Below are 25,410 nucleotides of genomic sequence, written 5' to 3'. Positions count from 1 at the left end.
ATTGTCGTTTTATTATTTATAATTCAAAAGAGTCAATTATTAAAAAGAAACCTTTTAAATGTTATTAGAAAAAATAATATAATAAAAAAGATATCCAGAACCCTTTTATTATCCTGATGTAGTTCAAATTCTTGATCTGCTGCTACAGACACATCAGCAAATGACATTTTTGGTGTTCTTGAACATAAATGTAGTTGTGTAATTCCCCTACTACAATAATTCTTTTAACATTGCCCACAAATGGTATGTTAAATAATAACCCATTAGCATCTGACTGTACAAACTAGAATTTATGGATTAACAAAACAAGTGATTCATATTCTCTACTTTCTGATAAAAATGGATATTTAATATTATTCTTGTGTTGTTAATTTATAAATTAGTCAATATTACCATGGAGGTGCCAATTTAGATGTATTTTAACTATAAACAGATAATTATACATGTAAAGATGAATTGGTTTTTATTTGTTAATTTATTGAAGAAGTAGCCCGAGTAATGATTTAAATTTAATGTAAAAAAATTGTTATAATAAAATAGATAACTCCAATAACAATCCAATTATGCACATAAAATTCACTGAATATCACGTGAAACATTTTCATTTAAAGGATTCTTATGATCAGCCATATTTGGTCTTAATTCATAATTGCAGATGGTAACTCCATGATGATGGGCTTCACTGAATTCTCCTTTTAAACCTATATAGGCAATTCTAGTGACTTCATCTCCAAAATTACTAGGAAAGTGCATGGACAGGTGGTGTACATTGTTAAAAGTTACAACTCTAAAAAACAAATTAATGAAGTAAAAGCACATATATATAAAAAAATAAGTGTTACTTGGTGGCGTATTCGAGAAGTCCTTGATTATCCTGGTGTAATTCAAATTCTTGATCAGCTGCCACAGAGACATCATCGAATGACATTTTTGGTCTGTTCTTGAACCTAAATGTTACTGTAATGGTGCAATTCATATTACAGTGGTAAACTACTTACAGTCTCACTCTGGAAGGAAACTTATTGCATTGTTCCCCTGCTATGATAATTCCTTTAAGTTTAACATTGCCCACGAACGGTATGTTAAATAATAACTCCTCATCAGCATCTGATTCTACGAACTAAAATTTATTTATTAACAAAACAAGTTATTAATTTATTAACGTCTTACCACATCGAAATTTAATCTATTTTCCCATGGTTTAAATACTGTTTTGCCCGCACCTTCAATTGACTCGTTGAGGCACTCCAAATTTTCGGTGTTGATTTTTGAGTATAAACTATATTGAATTCCTAGTTCCGGATTCTCGTGTTGGTGGTGGTTTGGATCACCTTTGCAACCATGTGGTGGCATTTTTTGTTTTTGTAGAGATGTTTACAGGAACTCTAGTTTTGTAAATATAACCTATAGCAGTTTGAAAATGACAAATCAATTATTTGACGTTTAAATGTAAAAAGTTGATGGGATAAACAATTAATTAACAATCATACGTATAAAGAATACAAAAAGCATTATTCAACAAGATATTTTTACAAGCAACCATTAAAATGTATATCCGTATATTTCTAGTTAATTTAAAATTACTTACGTCGTTATTAAATTTTACATTTAATCTTTATCATAAACTTGCATAAGATTTGGATAAATACAGGGAAGGAGAAAAGAAAGTTGGGTTGTGTTGGCACAAAAATAGAATAAGGAACACTAGGTTATGAACTATTTCAGTAGAATTGAAGTTTTACAAGGTAATTTGTAAATATAAATAAAACAATGTAAAATATAATTTAAATATTTATTGTAAAACAACGAATAGGAATGAAATTTGTGATCAACTCAATTAAAAAATGTACAAACATAAATTTGGATTGAAATAACATTATTTACACATCATGATTGCACCCCTTCATAATTTTCTCCATGAACAATTGAGTGACATTATATGTATTACAAAATATAATAAATTATCCAAGAAATTGCTTCAAATATATCAAAAGTAGTTGTATCTTTTATCGCCAACACATACAGTCAACAAATTCTCATATTATTTAGCAAAATTATCATATTCTATTTTGCTATCAGCGAACCTCATGTGGTTGTCAATTATGTCAAATAATTCGTTTGGTTGTGGTACCCTTCCAGTTTCCAATTTAGACCAAACAGGCACATCATTAAGAGTCATTTCGAACGCTCCCGATTGTATAAGTTGACCCTCCAACAAGTTGCACAAGAAAAACAGCATCATACAAGCATAAAGCTTGTTATCTAGACACCACGTCCACCACGACGGCCTGGGTTGATTTATATATTCGAACACATTCACTCCTCCAATTATGCAAATTATGATGATCATCTTGGCAATACCCTGTCAAATTTTAATTGAATTAACCAAATCACGGCCAAGGCTGAGGTCAAACTATACTCACAATGAACTTGGCCAATCCCAAACTAAGACCCGGCGGATCGTAGTTGCTGCCATCAATAATGATGTACGGATACTTTTGTTTGATGATTTGGACATACTGTTCAAACATCTTCTTATAACCGCACGAGTAGCTGGAACGTAATTTTATGTAAAAGTAAAAATGCCACGCACCCCTCTAATTAACAACACTCACCAGTACAAAACCTTTAGGGTCGGCACACCAACATTTTGACTCAGCTTGGGCATCGGCACGTCATCGGCGGACTGACTGTCGCCGAAGCTGCCGAAACTGAACAGCGAGAGGCCGGCCAATATTAAAAAGCATGTGAGTGGAGTTATTGGCTGCGCCATCGTTTTTGCGTTTTCACATACGACACAAACGATGAACCACCAGTTTTGTTTGATCCTGTCAGCTGACAAATTGGATTTGCGTTCGGCCAGGGGATTGCTGAGTTTTTATCTGACGGTTGGTAGGCATGGTTACGTGAATTAATTTTTGTTTTTAAACAATTTTAATTGTTCTGATGGGCTTTAATGTTTTTCCATCGTGGCCTCTTTGATGGAAACAAAATAAATTTTATGATTTTATTGGTAATAATTTTGTTTTTTTTTTATTACAGATCGTCGAATTATTTTCAATGAAATGCATATTGGAGAACATTTTAATAATCTTTTCGTTGATTCTGTAAAGCTTTTTATATAAATTACAGCTGACAAACAATTTGCGCGGGATTTTTTCAAATGAAACCAGTGACCTCAAAATATTTAAAATATTATATTTATTTAGCGTAGGATATGCAAATATTGTAGTAATGCCAGTGGAAGGTAAACTAATTCATAAATATTGGTATAAAACAAGTTAAATCAGTCGAATTAAGACTGAGCATGCGTTAATAACACCTGAAAACCAAACTAACCTAACATTGAACAGTTTGACAAGTGACATTTCTCTTTTTTATTAAAACATGGCTGCTCGTGCCGCTGTCCCGAGGCGTGTGCCCGATAATGAGCCAGCGATCGCCTACGTCCAGGCCGACGGCTTGGTAAGTACACTGACATGATCCCCTCAACAATTTCGTGTCTTCACTTGTCCTTGCTCACCAATTTCCAACACCTCCAAAAACATAACCTACACAATATGTTAACGATATGTTGTTTTAGGCCGTCATGAAAATAGTCAAACACTGCCATGAGGAATCGACGACTAACATGGACATCGCCCAAGGAGCCCTCTTGGGTCTGGTAGTGGACAAGAGACTCGAAATCACCAACTGTTTTCCATTCCCTAAGGCCTCCGATGAAACCATGGACGAAGACGAGTATCAGTTGGCCATGATGCGCCGATTGCGTCGCGTCAACGTCGATCATTTCCACGTAGGTTGGTACCAAAGTGCCGACGTGGGTAACTTCCTCAGTTTGCCTATGCTCGAATCCCAATTCCACTACCAAACATCAATTGAAGAGTCTGTGGTGGTTATCTATGATACACAAAAGTCCTCGAGAGGTTTCCTCACGTTGAAGGCTTATAGATTGACCCCGCAGGCCATTGAGTTGTACAAAGAAGGTGAATTTACCCCAGAGGCGATACTGAAGCTGAAAATTGGCTTTGAAACTTTGTTCACTGAGGTGCCTTTCTACATTAAGAACTCGCCTTTGACCAACATTATGATGTCCGAGTTGGCGGAACTAGTGCCAGAAGAAGAGGGCTCCAAATTCTTGGATTTGGGTACTGCCTCAGTTCTTGAAGGACAACTGCGTTGTCTCATGGATCGCGTTGATGAACTCAACCAAGAAGCCATTAAATTCAACAGATATCAACAATTGGTGAGCAGACAACAACAAGATAAACACAGGTATTTGCAAAAGAGAGCTCAAGAAAACGCAGCAAGGGCAGCCAAAGATGAGCCCCCATTGCCAGAAGAAGACATCAATAAACTATTCAGACCACATCCTGTTCCACTCAGGTTAAATCCAATGATTTTCGCTGGACAAATCAATACTTACAGCCAGGCTATTTCTCAATTCTGTTCACAGTCTTTGGCCAAGCTGTATATTACACAAGCCTTACAAAATGCAAAAGAATCCAAATCTAATCCTTAAAATTGTTTTGTATTCTAGTTTTAATAAAACGGATTTGACATTTAATTGTTTTATTTATTTGTAATTATTTTGTAATAAAACCAAATAAATCACAACAAATGTTTATTTTTTACAGAAAAAGTATGTATTTATCATCTGTATTCAAATTTTATACTTAGAGGAAAATACTGTTTTAGTTTAATAAAAATAATTTCGTAATTTATGTTTTATTTGAGAATAACATTGCATGTATGTAATAAAAGCCCAAATGTGTACAAAATAATTTTATTCCTGTTTCAATCACATGTAATAACATTGTCATCTAAACTTATACAAAAGTTTTTCTTCATCTTTTACTCTCACTTCTCTATAGATTAAACATAAACTAAATATAAGTTTTTATTTAATGATTAGATTAAATAAAAGTTTAGATTTAATATGAGTTTTTTGTGCATTTTTGTAGAGTACGTAAAAATTTAAAGAATAATATTTGTTTAAAAATACTTACATCTAACAAGAAATTAGTGAATATCACAACATTTAACTAGGCTACAAACTAAAAAAGAAACCAACAAACAGTTACTGAAGAGCAAAAATTATTTAATTTACTAATACATTAATGAACCAATTCTATTGATAAATGAAACACTAATAAAACAATGTATTCACAAAATACTTTTATTCCTGCGTTGGAGACAAACATTTTAATTAGTTTTCTTACGCAAGATTATTTACAAAATTTTATTTACAATTTTCTATTGCACAAACTGGCCAAACATACACAAATTTTTGTGCAAAAATTCGGTAAACCTAAGACTTCTTAGATGTACTCTTAATTCTAAATGCAATAAATATCACATAACACTTAACTAGATAAAAATGACTAGAAATGAACAATAATTCAAAATTAAATCCTAACAAACGTACGGCTTGTATAAATTTAGCCAACGATTGTTCAAGAAACTGTAATTGAAAAATTGCACAATGCACAAAAATGGTTGAAAAAGTAAAACTTTAACATCTTTAACAAAATACGACTAGTTAATTGTATTTTTTAACGTAATCACAACTAAAAAGTAATACATCATAACTTACAAATTATAACACTGATTGTTAATATACAGGTACTATTTATTAAATTATATCAATTTAAGTTTCTAATGGAAAACTGTTTTGCTTAAAATTAATTTATTTAAAAGTCTCTTTAGGGTAATTTTATAAACTAAATATATAAAATGTTTATTTTTATAGAATTTAGTATGAACTTTATCAGTCATAATTTAATTTTTACATCTAAATATAAATAATTTTTTATATTAGGTAACATGTCACCACTGGCATTTGTCCCAATTAATATTTACAAGAATATGGCCTATTTGAATCCACGGGCTGATACCAAAATATTTACATTTTTGCCAATAAGAAAAATCAAGAATTATTTGTAACGTTTATCTCCTGCAACGGAGAAACCTTATCCACAACTCCTTCCATTAAATAATTTATAATACAAGTGGGAATCTTCAGCTTGTTTAAGTCCTTTTTGGATTTCACCCTTTTTACAATAACAACCTTACACCTATCCTGTAAACTAACAAACTCTTTTCTCGTTGTTGCCAAATACATCTGTGTTCTGGCAGCAGTGGAGCATATTATAGGATACAGTGCTTCTTTCACCGTATCTAAACCACGAAACGCAACACCTAGACATTTATCATCTTTATAGTAAGTTAGAGTACCCGCTATACCGTCGAAGAGAATACCTATGGTGGTTGCAACATTTTCTCGAAATGGCTTAGTGTACGTTGTCCATCTGCCGTCGTGCCACAAAAGTCCCTTGTGCGACAAACCCCAGCCGTGCTTATCTTCCCCCAGGAGATTCGTGAACGCGTCAGCGTGCAGTCGCGCCCTCCTCGTCCCTACAAAAATTCCATTATCAAAGTCTCGCCAATTACTAAAGCCAAACGCCCTCTTACCAATCCCGCACATCATGCTGGTGCCGAAGATCCTCTTCGAAATCGCCACCTCCCAGTAGTACCTCCCGTTGTTAAGCACCTTGGTGCCGCGCACACCGGCCGTGCCGCTGCTCCAATCCGGATGGAAGTCGGCGAACCGCAGGTTGTTTCCGAACAGCCGCACCTCCGGACTCTTGTGGCGGCGGCTCCACGTCCACGGGTCCACGGAGGAGTGACGCAACGGACATCGGATGGCCTCCTCGCGATCCTCTCCCGAGTACTCGCCATCCGAGTGCTCCGGATGCTATATCATCTTCAGGCACGTTCCGCCGGGTTTCTCGACGCTGCAACAGAAACTGCGATGGTTGGGTTTTGGTAGGCTAAACCGTTGGTGTTGCGGTTCACATTGGTGTTGAATGGGCCCACATTGTTCAAATTATATATGTGGGTCAGGATTTGTTTGAAGAAGTTTACGTTGTCGCAGGTGCACTATATTAGGTACAGGAAAAAGTAGTTTACGTTTTTAATGTTTAACTTTAAAATGTTATAACCTTCTTTTATTCAACAACCTAATCACCATCATTATCAACAATTTTTTACTACATTCTACACGCACCAGTTTAGACCTCGTCGTCACAATTATACCTTATATTTCATAAATAAATAATAGATACATGGAAATATATCTGGAATATATAGTGGAAGAGGTAGAACTTCTAACTTAATAGTTTAAAGCTTTCTTTGAATCTCCAATTCTACATGTGATCTTGCTTTGGTATGAAGAAGCAAAGTGTTAGATTAACTTAGTTAATCAATTCAATAACAATCATAGTCAACAATTTTGTCGAATTTTGAGCAAGAGACAATTGCATTGATCCTTTGGCCTTTTGGTAGGTAAATTTCCACAGTCCATCAAAATCATCATCCATATCTTTCTTGAGTTAAGACTAAGCACTGTTCTATCAAGTTTACTAGCTTCAATCCATTACTCACACCATCGAGAATCTATTAAATTAATCTATTTTTTGTCGCATGTAAAAACACAATCAGTAAAAAGATTCATTTGTGCTGCGTGGAGAATTGGAAACATCCAATAAGAGAATTTTGGATAAGATGTTTAATATCTTTGGTATAAGTTTCAGGAAGGGAGAACTTGACGTTGTTCATCTTCAGTAGCTTGCTTGACATTCTTTTCTGTCACTTTAAATAGAGTTTCAACTGATGAAACAAATTTACACTCACTTGAATACACCATTTTATACAAAAAAGGTTTCAAATATATTGTAGGAAAAAGAAAGGAAAGGTGCCGAATAAACTTTCAAATAAATTATGAACCTAAAACGTAAACAATTTTTCCTGTGCCTAATATTAGAAGAAACGATTTGTGCAGAATAAATGTAATAACCGAAAATTACCCCCTCCCTTTAAACTAAATAAAGTAAGTAATTTAAACAATTTAATAATATATTAAAGGATAAATATATCATTGAGCTTAAAGAACGCTTACCTTTCAGTGCCATTACCACAAGACTGTGTGGCAGGTACACGCAAGACCATTAACATTGCTCTTATCGAATCAGATAAGATAATGGGCGAAGTAGCACGTAAATTTGATTACGGAACACACACACGGTACAAATATGCTACATTTTTACGTTGGAAGCTTATCTTCAGTAATTGAACTCTGTGGAGATATCCAACACACCACGGTTTCAAATATCGATTACCACATGATTCATTATTTTAGGGTGGTGGTAAAGGTTATTAAATGCAGTGGTTGTATTTGTCTGATTTTTGGTGAATTTCCGAACAAGACTGGGCAAGAATAAAGGGGGATAAAAATCGATAGTACATTGTAATGCTGGATCGTATCTATTCTACTGATTAACATAAAAATTAAGGAAACATGTTTGAACGTGAATAATGAATTATATAATTGTGGTGCGTTTAAATATGGGCTCTCAATTAATTAATGTAAATATTTAGAAAAAATACTAACAATATGGTTTAAACATAGGGAACAAAAAACAACTATAAGTAAAAACGAATAGTTTACACGCACCCTAAAAGAGTTGATGCAAAAGGTATGCGATTAAAAAGACAGTTTTTACCTGCAGGTGAATCGTATAATCCGTGCATTGTGGTCCTTGCCGACAGTTCACCCCCCAAAACAAAAACAAGTCGGAGCGGCGCTCGCAGCTCTATCGATTACTTTGTCAAATCTTCGAAACGAAAACAAGAAGGAAAAAACCACCTACACACACACAGAGAGACAGGGAGACGCATCCGGGACACAAAACTTACCATCTGATCTTCCGCGGCCTCTCGATGCTGTTGTTCCTGGCGTGCGGCTGCATCGACTGGACGTCGGTCATTTTTCACGTGACGGAAAAACTCCGGGAAAATCGACGGAAAAACGTCGGTCGCACTTGTTTTCGACGGGACGACGTGTAGGGAATGCGCCTGCCCCGACGTCGTCGAATGCGCCGAGGGTGCGTCGCCGTGTGACGTAACCCGAATGATAACAGTGCGCATTTCTCCGTGAAGGGAGACACGTAGGGGTTGGCGATAGTTAATTCAGTGTCGGACTGGGCGCGACAAATTCCTTTTTTACGATCAAAATGAGTCAGCCTTTTAATTTCCTGTTAAATGCGTTACAAAATTATTGTTTTTAACAAATACAATAGAAATTGTTTAAGTATAATGGTAAAAATAATAAAAACTTATTATATATCATTAGTATAAAATAATTTAATTAAATACAAAGTAATTTCATTAAATTTTTAGGTTTTTTATATAAAAATTGTGTGCGTAAATAATAAACAATACATTTTTTATTGAATAATTTGATGTCTAAAATTAAAAAACATTATTTTTTTTTGGGGTGAACCACGAGTACATTTACTATTTGTATAATTTTTGACTACGGTCCTGTGGACGTTGCAATCTTGCTACCCTCTTGATACAGTGGGGGGTTCATTGACCCTCTCTAATAAGACATATTAGGACCCTTCATGTGCGTACGTGGGTCATTTTTTTCAACTGGACCATTAATATGCATATTCGCCTCGTAAAACGAACCAGATGACGTCCCCGTTTTAATTATATCGATTCCGAAGGGTGGAACAACAATTGGGGTAGAAAATTAAAACATTTATTATTTATGTGTTAAAAAGGGTTTTTAAGTACTTTTGACATTTCTATGGTTACTTGAATGCTGTATTTTCCTGCATAACAAGACGTTAAATGTTAATAACAATGATTTAATAAAAGTACAATTTTAAAATTATGGTATTATTTATTTTTAGTATTTTCTTAGGTTTTCTTAAGTTTTTATTGTACTTTAATTGCATAACTTCTATTATTTATCTTCTATAGAAGTATTTTATTTTTTGAAATAGGAGGAAGAGAGAGAGAAAATTGTTGTCACTTCTGTTATTGTCGGTAAAATACTCTTAAATTCATCCCTTTGTCCTTTCAGTTCCTTTTAATAGATGGTGCTAATTCAATCAGTTAAAAACCTTTCAACAAATTATGAGGTTTTTGCTACAGAAAACAGATGTCTCTTTTGTCGTCTAGAAAAGCTTAATATTTGTAACGATTTTAAAATATTTTCGATATGTTTTATTTTGGCCACTAATATTATGTTAATATTTGAATCATTTAATGGTCATAATATTAAATTTGTTTTACTTTTTACATATTTAATAGTTATTCAATAAATTATTCCATTTACTCAAGAATTTGGAGCAGATTTCCTTTTTTTAGAGCAAGGGGAGACTGACCAATTCCTAAATGAAAAAATTTAATATGTTTTTTACTTCAATTAATTTTGTAATATATTAATTTCCCAAGGAATTTGGTAATATTAGTTTTATTATTATGTTACGTTTTTTGTTATTATGAACTTATTATTTGCAATAACTTCTATTATATCTTCTAGATGGAAGAATTTTTTTTTTAAATAGGAGGAAGGGGGAGAGACAATAGTTGTCACCTCTGTTATTGTCCTTAAAGCATCCTGAAATTCACTTCTTTGTACTTTGTGCTCTTTTCAGTAGATGGTGCTCTAATCCAGTTAGTTAAAAACCTTCTTACAGGTTATCAGGATTTTCATTAAAGGAAGTAGATGTCTCTTCAGTCGCCTGAAAAATACTTAATTTTTGTAACACACGTGGATAATTTGAATTTTCTAAATGAAATATTTATAAAAATATTTTCAATATGTTTTATTTCGATCAGTCAAGCGTTTGACGGACAGAATATTAAATTTATTTTACTATTTATATATTTAATAGTTATGCAACCAATTATTCCATTTGCTTAAGAATTTGGACCAGATTTCCTGTTTTTAGATAAATAATCTTCCACCTTATCTGTATTTAGAACAAGGGGAGACTGACCAAGTCCTGATTGAAAACATCTAACGGTTGATATTATGTTTTTTTACTTTAATTAATTTTGTAGTGTTTTACTGTCTCAAGGAATTTGATGACATTAGTTTTATTATTAGATTAAATGTTTTGTTGTTGATGCAATTTGTTTAATTTATACTGGAGTTTGCATTGTTTATTAAAACTTATTTTGATATTATTATGTTTGTGTTTTTAAGTTATCTCACATTTTTTATCTTATTGTTTAATTTATAAATAATTTTAAACATTTAATTAATAAAATTAAATTAAATAAAAATAAATAAGGTATTTCTCATATTTATTGTTTAATTTATAAATAATTTTAAGCATTTAATTAATAAATATAATAGATGAAATTACGTTTTTTACTTTAATTAATTTTATAATATATTAATTTCTTAATTAATTTGGTGATATTAGTTTTAGATTAAAAGATTTGTTGTTATTATGTTATTATTATTTGCAATAACTTCTATTATATTTTCTAGATAGAAAAATTTTATATTTTGAAATAGGAGGAAGAGGGAGAGATAATAGTTGTCGCCTCTATGTACTCAAAGCATCCCGAACTCACCCCTTTGACCTTTCAGTTCTATTCACTAGATGGTGCTCTAATTCAATCAGTTAAAAACCTTCTTACGGATTATCAGAATTTTCATTAATGGGAGTAGATTGCTCTTTATAAGACATTGCGTATCTTTTGTAATGGATAATTTGAATTTTCTAAAAAAATAGTTTTAAAATTATTTTTAATATGTTTTGTTTTGATCAGTAATATTATATGAATATTTGAATGATTTGACGGTCACAATATTAATTTGTTGTTTTACTTTTTATATATTTAATAGTTATTCAACCAATTATTATATTTGCTTAAGAATTTTTATTTTTAGATTAAACGTTTTGTTGTTGATGCATTTCTTTATCTTATTGTTTAATTTATAAATAATTTTAAGCATTTAATTAATAAAATTAAATTAAAAAAACAAATAAGGCATTTCTTGTTAATTGTTTAATTTATAAATAACTTTAAAAATTTAATTAATAAACTTTAATTAAATAATAATATGTGGGTGGTTAGGTAAATATAAGAAAATTTTATGCAATAGGAAATCCATTTATTAACAATAAATTTACATAGCTTTTTTATAAAATCACAAAATTAAATTTGTTACAATGTTATAAAACATAACTAAATTGCACATATAAATAGTGTAATTTGTTAATAAAATTAAGAATGATTAAAACAAGGATATACATATATTGTTCTGTGGCGCAATTTGGATAAAATTAAATCCAATTTGTTTTTACTAATATTAAATATATTTCTTTTCGATATAATAAAGCTTCCAGTATTACACAACATTTATCTATTTACTATATTGGTAAACAGATTTTTAATTATTTTTTATAGAAATATAAACCAATTCACAAAATATTTGCAAATTGTTTGCTAACATTCATCAGTCATTTTCTTCTATTTTAAAACTAAAAAATACATAAATATTTATATGACTATATACACATAGTTATTTATACATATTTCTATATAGGTATCCAAATAAAGGGGTCCAAATTTTTCTATGCTATATAGTTTAATTTTTTTGGTGGGAAAGAAAATTAATGTTCCGAATCAAGGGAGACTATTTCTTATCATCTATATATCTATAAAGATTCTAAGCTTTAGGAATGTAATCAAATAAAATAGTCTTTCCTGATTACAATACATGTGCACAATGAAAGCCCTTATAAAAGCCCTTATCTTTAATATCCCGTTGATATGATTTTTTCATTTTTATTAGTATACATTACATGTTTATTTGTTTATCCGTACATTTTAAGAAACCATTAAAAACTGTCAGCAATTAAACGTGTTTTTTCCGAGACTGTTTAAAAAAATAATAAATTTCAACGTGGCAGTTGTTAAAAAATTATCACACTTGAGATACAAACAAAAACCGTTAAAATCGAATGAAATCTAATAATTAATCTAGCCCTCCGAATTTTTATTTAATTGTCGTGTTTTTCGTCGTCTTCGTTTCCGTGATGTTGCCAGGTTCGGTGCCGTCGGCAAACAGGACGTCCGGCTCCGAGCCCACCTCTTCCGTAAGTTCGCCCGGTATCTTTTCGATGTACGACGGCGTGGTATACGCCACCGTCGTTTTGTTCGGCGCCGCGGTCGTCTCGGCCGATGTCGTCGTTACCAGCGGGCTGGAATTGGTGAACAACACGGTGTCTATGTAAAACATTGTGCCCAGATTGTATACGAAAACCTCACTTTCCACTATGGTTGCCTCGTTCACTTTCACGTGTTCTGAAAAATGACAGATTTTAGTGTCATGATTTTAAAAAGATGGAAAAAGGAGTGAGTTCTTACCTTTATCCCTTTTGATGGCTATGGTTTTGTTTCCCAGAGAAGTCAGCTTGCCTTCATTCTTTAGGTCCTTGTCGTACAGCCGTCCCTTGACGAAGTGGTTCAGAAGTATTTGCAGTCCGTCGCCGGTGCTCAAATAATTATCCGGCATCTTATCCAGCCCAATCTTTTCGAAGGCCGAGTCAGTTGGTACGAAGAAGGTGTAACCAGTGCCGGAGACGTGCGGTGCAAGGTCGGCCAGGTTCAGGAACCTGGTGATGTGCGAGAACCGTTTGTCCCTTTCAAGTGCCAGGAAGGCGTGCGACAAGAACTGAGCCCCGAACCAAGGGAAGGCCAACAACGGTGGCGTCTCTTTGTCCCTGTGCTGCTGGTGCAGCTTCGACACGACGGACTCGCTCACAAACAACACCTCCCCGATAAACATGATGTTGCCCTTGGCCACCGGAGTGTCTCCTTTGACCACCATGGCTCCATTGACGGTCAAGTTGGCTGAAACAACAAGCGCCCAATTAACATTTAAAACCAACACCCGTGACCAGTCGTAATTTCAACAGTAAAATACCTACGAGTCTTCTTGAACATGATCTCCCTGCCGCCCACCGTTTTAACGGTCTGTCCGTCCTTAATGGTGTCCTGTTTCAATCGGCCCTTCACGAAATGGTTCGTGATTATGCTCTCGGTGAATTCGGGCACGCTGAACGGATAGAAGCCCCAATCAATCGGATGCCAGCGTTGGAATGCGTGGTCGGTCGGCACGAAGACCGTATACTCTTCGCCTGGAACATCGAAACGTGAATTTATTGGAAACCAGAACGATTTAAAAGGTCTAACGATTATGGCGGATGCGCCGGTGAAACAATTAAATTATGTTATTAGTGTTTTCCCCTTCGCAAAATTTCTTTGGTTTTCCACGTCACGATCTAATAAATGGTTATGTTTCCCATTACAGTCCGCATGGCCAATATCAATAACCATTATGGATGGAACAAAATCAGTCGCCCTCATCGGGCACTTACTCATCCTTCCTTGTCGACGTTCTCGGGGGGTGAAAACTCGAGAAAGAACAGAACTGACAAATATTTACTAATGGAATTTAATCTCGGAGAATCTGTCGAGTGTTTCATGTAAAAAAGTGGGACGTGTTTTATATAAGAAACTTTTGAGTCTGAACTTTTCATATTTGTTTGAAGTGCGCTCTAAAGACTGACAATTTAAAGATTGGAGGGCGAAATCGCCAAATGAAGCTGCGTAATTTTTTATATCTTTTAACAGTTCTAACACGAGATGACAGATCAATGATCAAGGATAACAATTTAATGTAATAATAAATGGGGACCTGGAAACTAACATAAAATTAATGATTGGTAAAAACGACGTTCGTGTTTCGGACTGAAACGACGTTATTAACGTAATCGACAAAGATAATTTGGTGGCTGTAAGTTTTTACGACCCCCATGATCGAGTAATCCCGTCCGTGTGCGCCTCTATTTACAAAATTTAGCGATCCAAACTGTCGACGGCTAACAAAGTGTTATGTGCCAGATTAGGGTCGTCGATAGCCAATATCAATATCCATAAAATCACTTACCCTCATCGAGCAGCTTCGAAACGTTGGACCGGGACAGGAAGTGCTGAAAAACTCTTACGCCGCTCTTCAGAAACGACAGCACCTCCATAATGTTCTCGACGAAAGTGATATTCGATTGATTTTTAAGCTCCCCCTTGGCCGTGACGCCCGACAACGGCCCGATATCAACCACTTTAGCTTGCGTCGCGTTCCTCCTGGCCGGCTGCTCGTCGGCGAAGAGGTAGTTGTCGAGCACGACCAACAGGCCATTCGGCACGGCGACCTTCCGTTCCAGCACATTAACGTCGTTCGCCTTCAGTTTGCCGTCCTTCGTCGACTTCACGTGCACCATACGTCCGCTTAACGTCTTGAACGAGATGTCGGTCACATTTGTCAGGTCCAGACGTGTGCCGAGCACCACGTGGTCCAGCAGCAGCTTCTTTACGAGCTCGGGCTGCTGCAGGAGATTTTCCGCACGTTTCGTCGCTGAATTCTGCGGCGCCAGGATCGTAAACGGCTCGTCTGGAAACATAAAACGGCGGCGTTAGTTTCGAATTTGCAATGCGTCGCACATAACTAAGCGAAAGTGCCAAAAATTTCCTCGACTACTGCTACTTTAATGCACGAAAACGACGAACGTTATGTTTTACGCTGAATACTCAACCATAATACTGCTTTCTTTAAAGAGCATATATATATATATATATATATATATATATATATATATATGCTCTTTATGACTATGCTATTTATTTTATTTCTATTGAATTTAATTTGGGGTTAAAAGTGATGGGTTTAAGGTGTATAATTTGTGTAATTTTGCTTTATGGGTTCAAATTCTAATTAAAGCAAGAGAAGTAAACATCAGGCAAGTGACAATTAATACATTGAAGATGAACAACGTCAAGGTTATCCTGAAACCTGTGCTAAAAAAGAAATTATGCAAAATCTTCAAATAAAATGTTTGGAAATAGGTAGAAAAATTAATTCCACATAAAATGAGTACAATTGCAGTACAGTGGAACTTCTTTAATCAATTGAAAAAACACTTTGCTTCTTCATGCCAAAGCAAGACCACATGTAGAATTGGAGATTTCCACTACATAGATATATCTCCATGTGACTATTATTTATTTATATAAGGTTTAATTTTGACGATGAGGTCAAAATTGAGGTCTGTGAACCAAGCATTTCTTTCTGGCATGAATTTGCCTGTAGAATGATGATTATGTTGTTGAATAAAAGAAGGTTATAACATTTTAAAGTTAAGAGTGAATTACTTTTTCCGGTACCTAATATAGTGCACCTGCGGCAACGTAAACTTCTTCCTGACCCACATATAATTTGAACAATGTGGGCACATTCAAGACAAATGTAAACCGCAACACCAACGGTTTAGTCTACCAAAACCCAACCATCTCAATTTCTTTTGCAGCGTAGAGAAACCCGGCGGAACGTGCCTGAAGATGATATAGCATCCGGAGCACTCGGATGGCGAGTACTCGGGACTCCCGAGTCGGGAGAGGATCGCGAGGAGGCCATCCGATGTCCGTTGCGTCACTTCTCCGTGGACCCGTGGACGTAGAGCCGTCGCCACAAGAGTCCGGAGGTGCGGTTGTTCGGAAACAACCTGCGGTTCGTCGAGTTCCATCCGGATTGGAACAGGGGCACGGCCGGCGTGAGCGGCTCTAAGATGCTTAACAACGGGAGGTACTACTGGGAGGTGGCCATTTCGAAGAGGATCTTCGGCACCAGCATTATGTGCGGGATTGGTAAGAGGCCGTTTGGCTTTGGTAATTGGCGAAAAGTTGATGTTGGAACTTTTGTAGGGACGAGGAGGGCGCGACTCTACGCTGACGCGTTCACGAATCTCCTGGGGGAAGATAAGCACGGCTGGGGTTTGTCGCACAAGGGACTTTTGTGGCACGACGGCAGATGGACAACGTACACTAAGCCATTTCGAGAAAATGTTGCAACCACCATAGGTATTCTCTTCGACGGTATAGCGGGTACTCTAGCTTACTATAAAGATGATAAATGTCTAGGTGTTGCGTTTCGTGGTTTAGATACGGTGAAAGAAGCACTGTATCCTATAATATGCTCCACTGCTGCCAGAACACAGATGTATTTGGCAACAACGAGAAAAGAGTTTGTTAGTTTACAGGATAGGTGTAAGGTTGTTATTGTAAAAAGGGTGAAATCCAAAAAGTACTTAAACAAGCTGAAGATTACCACTTGTATTATAAATTATTTAATGGAAGGAGTAGTGGATAAGGTTTCTCCGTTGCAGGAGATAAACGTTACAAATAATTCTTGACTTTTCTTATTGGCAAAAATGTAAATATTTTGGTATCAGCCCGTGGATTCAAATAGGCCATATTCTTGTAAATATTAATTGGGGCAAATCCCAGTGGTGATATATTACCTAACATAAAAAATATTTATATTTAGATGTCAGTATTTAATATCACTGATACAGTGTATACCAAAGTAATACATGATTTAATTCTGAAGACTAGTTCAAAACTGAGGTCAACTTTTTTCAGTTTCAGAAGCCAACAACTTTTTTCTCATAACCTTAATTTGCTTCTACAAGCAGATTATAGTTGTAGTTTATAATGATGATTATTTAGTAGAATAAAAATTATCTCAGGGAAAGTTATGTTGTTTTAAAATTAAACGCAAAAAGTAAATTTCATTTCCTCGTACCTAATATGTATATATTTACAGTTATGAAATTAAATTAAGCAAACAGATCACCTAAGGTCATCCGACAAGATAAGGCACCAAACCAGCAAATAAACAATTGAATTGCCAAACATTTTATACGTGACTAATTAAACGAAACACCAATGTCACATATAAACATTAAAATTGTTTCTAATTGTCGTAACAAGTATACATACTATCGATGGTAAAGAAATCACAGAGTGAATAAAACAATGAAAAATTCCTGCGCCCCTAAAAAAGTAGTTTTTAGTTTGTCATAAAATCCGGTAAATCCCCGCATCATATATAAGTCAAAGCGGAACGTGAAAATCGTAAAAAATAAACAGGATGCCTGACATTGATGGAACGTCCGCAAAAGTAACCCGGACCCAGAAAAGAATCATACCACTTGACAGGAAAATATTGTTCGGACCATATCTCAAAGTGAAATATTATTTTTAACGTAAAAAAAAACCCGAAGTCTCTCGTTAAATTATTCCTCGTAATGGAGTTTTCAGTTTTGTGATGAATGGAAGGTGGGATGGGGCCGGATCAGCCCAACCATCGGAGACCGAATGCAGCCCTGTTTCGCTGTCAATGACCGGAAAAACGCGGCACAATTTACTGTTTGGCATTAATTAAATTAACATTTCATTAACGTTGTAGCTGGAAATGAATTAGGCTGCCATTATAATTAAATTAAAAGGCATTTTATGATGTTATCTGTTGTAAAATGGCCGGGTCTATTTCTGTCATAAACACGAGTTTGAAAAGTCGTTGTTTACAGTGACAATTTGCTAAATCATTGGAGAATTTTCATTTCATCAAACGATCGATATGGAAATGAGCAATAATTAAGCGCAAATTGCGCGACCTGGGGGGTAATTAATCAACATATGTTTTAATTATGATTAGAAAAATGTGTCATCATCAAAAAATATCAATATCAATCAGGGTATAAATAAATAAGAGGCACAGAAATTGAACCTGCACATACTGTGATATTTTTTTTCAATTTGCATATATATTTAATGGTTTTTTAAAAAATTTACATCATAATTAAAGTAATAAAAAACACTTCTAGAGATTAGTAGAAAACCAATAATTTTATATTAGGTGTAGAAATAAAAGGTTAAAGAGAACTTATTTAATTTTATTTGATTTGTCTACAATTTTCTTTGAAACGTTTTCTAATTAAATTTTTAGTTTACATTAAAAACAAAAATATTAATGTTAAACTAATATTTATTTGTATTCTGAAGTATTTAATATTATTTATAATAACCAAAAAAAAAAAAAATTTAGAAGTCAGGAGTAAATTAAATTAATTTTAATGGTTTCTTAAAAATTTTGTATCATAATTAAAGTATACAAACACAAAAGAGTCAGGCGTTAAATAAATTAGTTTAAAAAAAAAAATACTTCTAGATATTAACAGAATACAAATAATTTTTTATTAGATGTAGAAATAAAAAAACAAAAGAAATATATGTAACTTGAAAGTCCAAATTAAGTTAATTTAAAATGACAACAAAATTTAAAAATTTTGTATCATAATTAAAGCATAAATATACTTTTAGAGACTAATGGGAAACGAATATTTTTGTATTAGGTGTATAAATAAAAGAGATGTGTAACTTATTTTATTTGTTTTCATATGAAATTTGTCTTCATTTTTCTTTGAAATTTGTTCAAATTAATCTTTTAATTTAAATTAAAAACAAAAATATTAATATGAATCTAATATTTATATGCATTCTGTAATATTTTTTATAATTTATAATAAATAAAGAGTCAGGTGTTAAATAAGTTAGTTTTAATGGTTTCTTCAAAATTTTATATAGCTATTAAAGTAAAAAAAGACTTCTAGAGATTAATAGAAAACAAATAATTTTATATTAGACGTAAAAATAAAAAACAAAAGAAATATATGTAACTTGAGAGTCCTAATTAAGTTAATTTAAAATGACAACAAAAATATTAATATAAATCTAAAAAATCCATGGACTTATAAAATTTTAATTTATTTTAATTTTATTTTTTTGTTTATTTTACACTAAAAGACACTTTCGTGGATGCGCAGGTAACTAATAACTTTATGTTAGGCGTAGAAATAAAAGGCAGCAAAAAGCTGTAACTTATTTAATTTTATTTGTTCGTCCTGAAACTTTTCTGCATTTTTATTTGAAACTTGTCCAAAATAAATTTAACTTTAATTACAAACAAACTCGCTCCCTTAAAGTATATAAACTTTAAGTCTTCAACGCTCATATTTCTTTACGAAGTCTATAAAACTACTTTATTTCACTTTATTTGTAAATAAAGTTATATTTTACTACGCAGTCTAATCATAAATCTCATTTTAAGCACAAACAACAACAACTTTCCCGGCCATAACGCGTACTTTATTTAATTACTGGCTGCTTATCGTGACGCTTATGGCAAATAGTTGAACTTTGCAGATTAGCTCAATCGACGGTTTTTGTTGTGCATGTGGATTTATCTATGAGCCCCGATACATCCCGCCTGTCTCCGGTATTTTAATCGTATGTTTTATCACCTAGACACGTAATTACGGGCCTGTAATTAATTTCCGAGCACCAATTTATCAGTGTTTAGTTTTTGAGTGTTACGCTACGCAGTACCGGCAATTTCAATTAACCGAATCTTTCAATAATATCCGATAGTGGCGTATGTCAAACGACGGATGCTTGATCAATATAATTGTGCGCCGGGGGAATAATGTTATATTATTCAGGGATTTAGACTGAAACCCGGTTTATACTCGAACAACATCATTTAATCAATTTATGGTTATGGAAATATGGCCGCATTAGAGTTACCAATAACACCGTAAGTCCTCTCGGTCCGATCCCGCCACCCCGTTTCTAATTCCTTTCATGATGCATAATCCCGTACGTGCACTTGTGCAATGGAAACCGACGCCCGGAAATATAATTCAGCCCGCGGCCCGTTTCGCCACACTTTCAAACTGACTTATTACCTGGTGATTTACTTTTTTTAGGTTCGCGTGTTTGGGAACATTTAAAACAGTTAAATTCGACGATGGATAAGATAAAAATGCGATTTACGAGTTCACCTGTTAATCCTGCGATACGTTTATCTTATCCTGTCCGTTCGATCCTGCAAATCCACCGACGGTTATTCATTCTGATTTAATATAAGGGTTAGTTTTTTATCTGAAGGTCGATTGTTTTTTTACGTGTAGCAGATGTCAACATTTAGAGAAATGGACTTGTTGACTTGATAAAGAAATTTGGATCAGAAATATTTGCATTAGATCAGCCAACGCTTAATTTACTAGAGAATATTTGGTACATTTTTATATTGTTTACTTTACACTCTTTTAAAATTTAACTGGTTAAAGTAATGTTAATTTTTTACATTGTTTTTATAATTTTCATTATTATGAGTCTTTTGTCTGAAGGTCGATTGTTGTTTACATAAACAGATATTAAAAATTAACGAAATAAATTTGTTATTTGCTTATAAAGACGTGGAGTAAAAATACTTGTAAGATTTTTCTACTAACATAGTTACATATTTTAACAATCTCTTCAATTGATTTTTATTTTTAGCATTAAATCAACCAATTCTAAATTAATTTATTAGAGAAAATTTGATACATTTATATATATTTATATTCTTTTAAAATTTTACTGGTTATTTTTAATTTTTTACAATATTTTTATATTTTTTATAATTTTCAATATTATGAGTATATTTTAACAACCTCTTCAATTATTTTTTATTTTTAATTTTAGCATTAAATCAAGCAATTCTTAATTAATTTACTAGTCAAAATTTGATACATTTTCATATTTTTATTATTATGTATCTTTTGTCTCAAGATATGTTGATTTTAAATGAACAGATATTAAAATTTAGAGATATGAACTTGTTATTTGGTTAAAAAGAGATGGAGCAGAAGTACTCGAAAAAATATAAAATTCTTTTACTGATGTAATAATGTAATGTAATATTTTAACAGTCTTTTCATTTATTTATTATTTTTATTTGTAGCATTAAATTAAACAATTCTTAATTAATTTACTAGAGAAAATTTGATACATTTTTATATTGTTTATATTTACACGTCTATTTTACATTATTTTAAAATTTTTTTTATTGTTAATTTTTTACATTATTTTTATATTTTTTATAATTTTCGTTATTATGAGACTTTTGTTGAAGGTAGAATTTTTTTACATGAACAGATATTAAAATTTAGGCATATGAACTTGTTAATGGTTAAAAAGATGTGGAGCAGAAATACTCGTAAAAATACTTGTAAGATTCTTTTTACTAATATAGTTACATATTTTAACAAACTCTAATTATTTTTTATTTTAATTTTTAGCATTAAATCGACCAATTCTTAATGCATTTATTAGAGGAAAGTTGGTACATTTTTATATTGTTTATATTTACACCATTATTTTATATTCTTTTAAATTTTACTGGTTATTGTTAATTTTTTACATTATTTTTATATTTTTATAATTTTCATTATTATGAATCTTCTATCTGAAGGTCGATTGTTTTTTACATGACCAGATATTAAAATTTAGAGAAATGAACTTGTTATTTGGTTAAATAAACATGGAGCAGTAAAAATACTTGTAACATTCTATTTCTAGTGCTTTTTTACTTTTTTTATAAGTTTACTGATTTTTTCCATTAATTTTCTACTTTTTATAATTTTCATTATTGTAAGTATGATATGTATTGATAAAATTCAAAAAGTTGATTGGGTTTTAGATGTACCGATATCAAAGTTTAGTGAAATAGATTTATTAATTTGATAAAAAGACGTAGAGGAGAAATATTCGTAAACATTTTTGTATGATTTCTAATGATTATTAATGATATTTTTAATTTCTATTTTAATTATTATATTAATCTTATTTACTTATATTCTATACATTCTTTGACAAATTTATTGTCATTGTTAAATTATTACGTATCTTTTTATTCTGATTTAATATGTTTTACACATGTCAAAATATGGAGAAATGAACTTGTTGATTTGATAAAAGAGCGTGGGAGTAGAAATATTCGTAAAAATGCTTGTAAGAATCCTTTTTTTTTCGGTAAAGTTACGGTTACCATTGTTTTCGCGTCGTAACGAAAGATAAAAAGGCGATTTATGGAATGGAATATACATTCACCTGTTAATCCCGCGATCCGTTTATCTGCTCGCTCGCCCGATCCTTTTTAAATCCACGGACGGTTGTTCATTTTGATTTAATAAAACTGCCGTGATGCATTTTTGTCGACGATCGATCGCTTTTATGACGACGGACAAATGTCTCCTTCCTATAGGATGGCGTGTCTAATAATGTGCGGTCATAATAATAACTTAATTCCCAGATAAATTTCTGATCAATTTGAAATTGCTCAATGCATTTTTTTGCCATTGTGTGTTGGGTCGGAATTTTTAACAGCGGTAGGAACTTAATCAACCGACATTCCAAATTTGTTTTTCACATACGTACTTTTTAACATATATTCAATACTTTATTAAAATTAGATAATATTATATTATTTGGATAACTATCCAATTGGTTCATCTGTCAAATTATATTATTTTTGACAAAGTTAATTAAATTTTACATATGATAAGAATTGAGCCTTTTTAACAGTTTTAAGAAAATTTGCTAATATTTATGTATTCATGAAACTTTTGTATGTTTTTTAGAGAATTTTATTTAAATTATTTAAAAACTGTTCATTTGTGTTTTATTATTGTTATTTTATGGGGATTTTATTTTAAAAATGCATTTTCTGAAATATTTTATAGTTTTATAAGATTATGGAAATTTCTAATAAATTTTGAACATTTTGATTTTTTGTTATGTTTTAATTTATCGAATATAGTTTTTTATGTTTTCTTATAAAATTTTAATTTTTTACCTAAAAAAATGTTATATTACTAATTTTGTGATTATTGAAATTTTAATTTTTTTCATAATTTGAATATTATAATTTCTCTTATAAACAATATAGATAAATTTTCTAACATATTTTTAAAAAATCTATTTGACCTTGAAATTTGAAATTCTGTTATCGAATAATTGTAATTTTACATTCTAAATTGTTTTAATCAGATAATATATTTTTTTCAATAATCGTCAATTTATGTTGTATAATTTTAATTTTTTACTTCCAATTTCTGTTTATTTTCTTAAAGAATTTTAATTTTTTACTTTTAAAAATCCACAAATTTGTTTACAGAATATTTTTAAATAACTATTTTTTCGACATATTTAAGAAATTTTTATTTTAAAAAATCGACACTTTTTTATATATTTTGTAAATCTGTGTAATTTTGATTGTTTCAAATATTATTATATTAAATTATTTTTTTAAATTTTTGAGGAAAATTTGTAATTTTTTCTAAATTTTGTTATTTTTTTTATCTCCTTAGAAAATTTTAATTTTTTACTTATTTTAAAATCGATAAATTTTTTACAGAATTTTAATTAAAAAATCATCGTTTATTTTTTACTTTTTAATATTTTTAAATATTAATTAATTTTCTAATTTTTTTAATCATATTTTATAAATTTGTTTAATTTTGATTGTTTGAAAATTTTAATATCTTTAAGTAAAAAATCATCGTTTTTTTTTTTTATTTTTTAACATTTTTAAGGAAAAAATTTTAATTTATTCAAAATTCAAAAACAATTATTTTTTATTTCCTTAGAAAATTTTAATATTTTACACTTTTGATTTTTTAAAAATTTTATCACTTACAGAATTTAATTAAAAAATCAAATTAAATAAAATTTGAATTTTTTTCTAAATTTTGTATTGTTTTTACTTTTTACAAAATTTTAGTTTTTTACTTCTAAAAATCGATAAGTTTTTAAAAATTTTAAAAATTTGTCTAATTTTGATTGTTTGAAATCAAATATTTTACAAAATTTTGAGTTTTTTTTTTATTTTTTAACATTTTTAAGAAAAAATTGTAATTTTTTCTAAATTTTGTAACTAATTTTTTTTTCAAATTTCTTTAGAAATTTTATTTTAATTTTTAACTTCTTTTAAAAATCGATATTTTTTTACAGAATTTTTTTAATTTTTTGACATTTTTAATCTTTTAGAAAATTTTAATTAAAAAAATTTTATAATAATTTGTTTAAATTTGATTCTTTAATATCTTAATTTCCTTCAGAATTTTAACTAAAAAAATCAAATTATTTTTTACTTTGTTTTTTTTTGTTATTAATATTTTTTATATAATTTTATTTTTTTTACTTTAAATAAACACATTTGTTTACAGGTTTTTTAAATATGTGTAACTGTTTTGAAATTCTTAACCATTTATAAAATTTTAATTTCATAATTATTTTCTTACACAATCGTACTATATAAAACATAATAATGGACATTTTTTACAGATTTTATAAATTTGTTTAATTTTAATATTTAAAATCTTAATCTCTTTCAGAATTATAATTTTGGAATTATGAAAATTATCTTATATAATTTTAGTTTTTAAATTATGTCTTATTCATATGTATATTTTATGCTTTCCAAATGACTGTAATAAAGTTAAACACATAAATATGTCATATACAAATATTTATTAGCAAAACAGGTGGAAATAATCACTTAATAAAAATAAACTAGTTTGTTGATTTATAATCAAGTTTAACATTGCAAAATATATCCTGATTTGCTGGAACTAATTCAATAAACACAAACTCACCAAAAAAAAAATATTTATACACCATAATTCACTTTAATTTGCTTAAATAACCTACATTACACGAACAAATTGTAAATATAATTACATTAAAATTCCCATTTTAAATAAATAAAGCGCATTTACCACTGACAAACTGACCTCGGTTACGTCGCCT

General features: G+C 31.3%; 5 protein-coding genes across 5 annotated transcripts in view; 1 reads left to right on the top strand and 4 right to left on the bottom strand.

Moving 5' to 3' along the window:
* Positions 1-446: 446 nt before the first annotated feature.
* On the bottom strand, positions 447-1,674 carry LOC109604065 (PITH domain-containing protein GA19395). Its single transcript, XM_020020596.2, has 5 exons — positions 1,589-1,674; positions 1,171-1,404; positions 999-1,120; positions 843-947; positions 447-787 (listed from the first exon to the last, which is right to left on the bottom strand). Exons 2-5 carry the CDS (start codon positions 1,351-1,353, stop codon positions 577-579), a joined length of 621 nt encoding a protein of 206 aa, XP_019876155.1. The 5' UTR covers positions 1,354-1,404; positions 1,589-1,674; the 3' UTR covers positions 447-576.
* Positions 1,675-1,778: 104 nt separating this feature from the next.
* LOC109604067 (thioredoxin reductase-like selenoprotein T homolog CG3887) lies at positions 1,779-2,878 on the bottom strand. Its single transcript, XM_020020598.2, has 3 exons — positions 2,616-2,878; positions 2,424-2,553; positions 1,779-2,362 (listed from the first exon to the last, which is right to left on the bottom strand). The coding sequence occupies exons 1-3, from the start codon at positions 2,771-2,773 to the stop codon at positions 2,042-2,044; spliced, it is 609 nt and encodes a 202-aa protein (XP_019876157.1). The 5' UTR covers positions 2,774-2,878; the 3' UTR covers positions 1,779-2,041.
* Positions 2,879-3,305: 427 nt separating this feature from the next.
* On the top strand, positions 3,306-4,567 carry LOC109604066 (eukaryotic translation initiation factor 3 subunit H). Its single transcript, XM_020020597.2, has 2 exons — positions 3,306-3,465; positions 3,584-4,567. Exons 1-2 carry the CDS (start codon positions 3,388-3,390, stop codon positions 4,520-4,522), a joined length of 1,017 nt encoding a protein of 338 aa, XP_019876156.1. The 5' UTR covers positions 3,306-3,387; the 3' UTR covers positions 4,523-4,567.
* A 598-nt stretch (positions 4,568-5,165) lies between these two features.
* Positions 5,166-7,036, bottom strand: LOC109604062 (SPRY domain-containing SOCS box protein 3). Its single transcript, XM_049966737.1, has 3 exons — positions 7,031-7,036; positions 6,475-6,757; positions 5,166-6,417 (listed from the first exon to the last, which is right to left on the bottom strand). The coding sequence occupies exons 1-3, from the start codon at positions 7,034-7,036 to the stop codon at positions 5,930-5,932; spliced, it is 777 nt and encodes a 258-aa protein (XP_049822694.1). The 3' UTR covers positions 5,166-5,929.
* Positions 7,037-11,964: 4,928 nt separating this feature from the next.
* The window catches only part of LOC109604068 (transforming growth factor-beta-induced protein ig-h3), a 56,327-nt gene continuing 42,881 nt past the window's right edge, over positions 11,965-25,410 (bottom strand). The window contains exons 2-5 of the mRNA XM_020020600.2: positions 14,831-15,331; positions 13,809-14,018; positions 13,246-13,731; positions 11,965-13,182 (exon numbers count right to left, since the gene is read on the bottom strand). Of these exons, the coding sequence (XP_019876159.2) occupies positions 12,875-13,182; positions 13,246-13,731; positions 13,809-14,018; positions 14,831-15,331 (1,505 nt within the window). The 3' untranslated portion in view covers positions 11,965-12,874. The remainder of the gene's footprint in view (positions 13,183-13,245; positions 13,732-13,808; positions 14,019-14,830; positions 15,332-25,410) is intronic.

Source organism: Aethina tumida, chromosome 4 (genome assembly GCF_024364675.1).
Source record: "Aethina tumida isolate Nest 87 chromosome 4, icAetTumi1.1, whole genome shotgun sequence".
Lineage (NCBI taxonomy): Eukaryota > Metazoa > Arthropoda > Insecta > Coleoptera > Nitidulidae > Aethina > Aethina tumida.
The sequence above is the reverse complement of the archived record's forward strand: the minus strand, read 5'-3'. Positions and strand labels throughout refer to the sequence as shown.

Excerpts from the sequence above, each read along its gene's own strand:
- LOC109604065 (XM_020020596.2), bottom strand. The coding sequence starts at position 1,353 with ATGCCACCACATGGTTGCAAAGGTGATCCAAACCACCACCAACACGAG. Across the intron at positions 1,121-1,170 it reads ATAGATTAAATTTCGATGTG|TTCGTAGAATCAGATGCTGA; the intron begins GTAAGACGTTAA and ends AATAAATTTTAG. Across the intron at positions 788-842 it reads CTTCTCGAATACGCCACCAA|AGTTGTAACTTTTAACAATG; the intron begins GTAACACTTATT and ends TTTGTTTTTTAG.
- LOC109604067 (XM_020020598.2), bottom strand. The coding sequence starts at position 2,773 with ATGGCGCAGCCAATAACTCCACTCACATGCTTTTTAATATTGGCCGGC. Across the intron at positions 2,554-2,615 it reads ACCCTAAAGGTTTTGTACTG|CTACTCGTGCGGTTATAAGA; the intron begins GTGAGTGTTGTT and ends ATTACGTTCCAG. Across the intron at positions 2,363-2,423 it reads TGGGATTGGCCAAGTTCATT|GGTATTGCCAAGATGATCAT; the intron begins GTGAGTATAGTT and ends AAAATTTGACAG.
- LOC109604066 (XM_020020597.2), top strand. The coding sequence starts at position 3,388 with ATGGCTGCTCGTGCCGCTGTCCCGAGGCGTGTGCCCGATAATGAGCCA. Across the intron at positions 3,466-3,583 it reads ACGTCCAGGCCGACGGCTTG|GCCGTCATGAAAATAGTCAA; the intron begins GTAAGTACACTG and ends ATGTTGTTTTAG.
- LOC109604062 (XM_049966737.1), bottom strand. Across the intron at positions 6,418-6,474 it reads CAGCATGATGTGCGGGATTG|GGACGAGGAGGGCGCGACTG; the intron begins GTAAGAGGGCGT and ends GAATTTTTGTAG.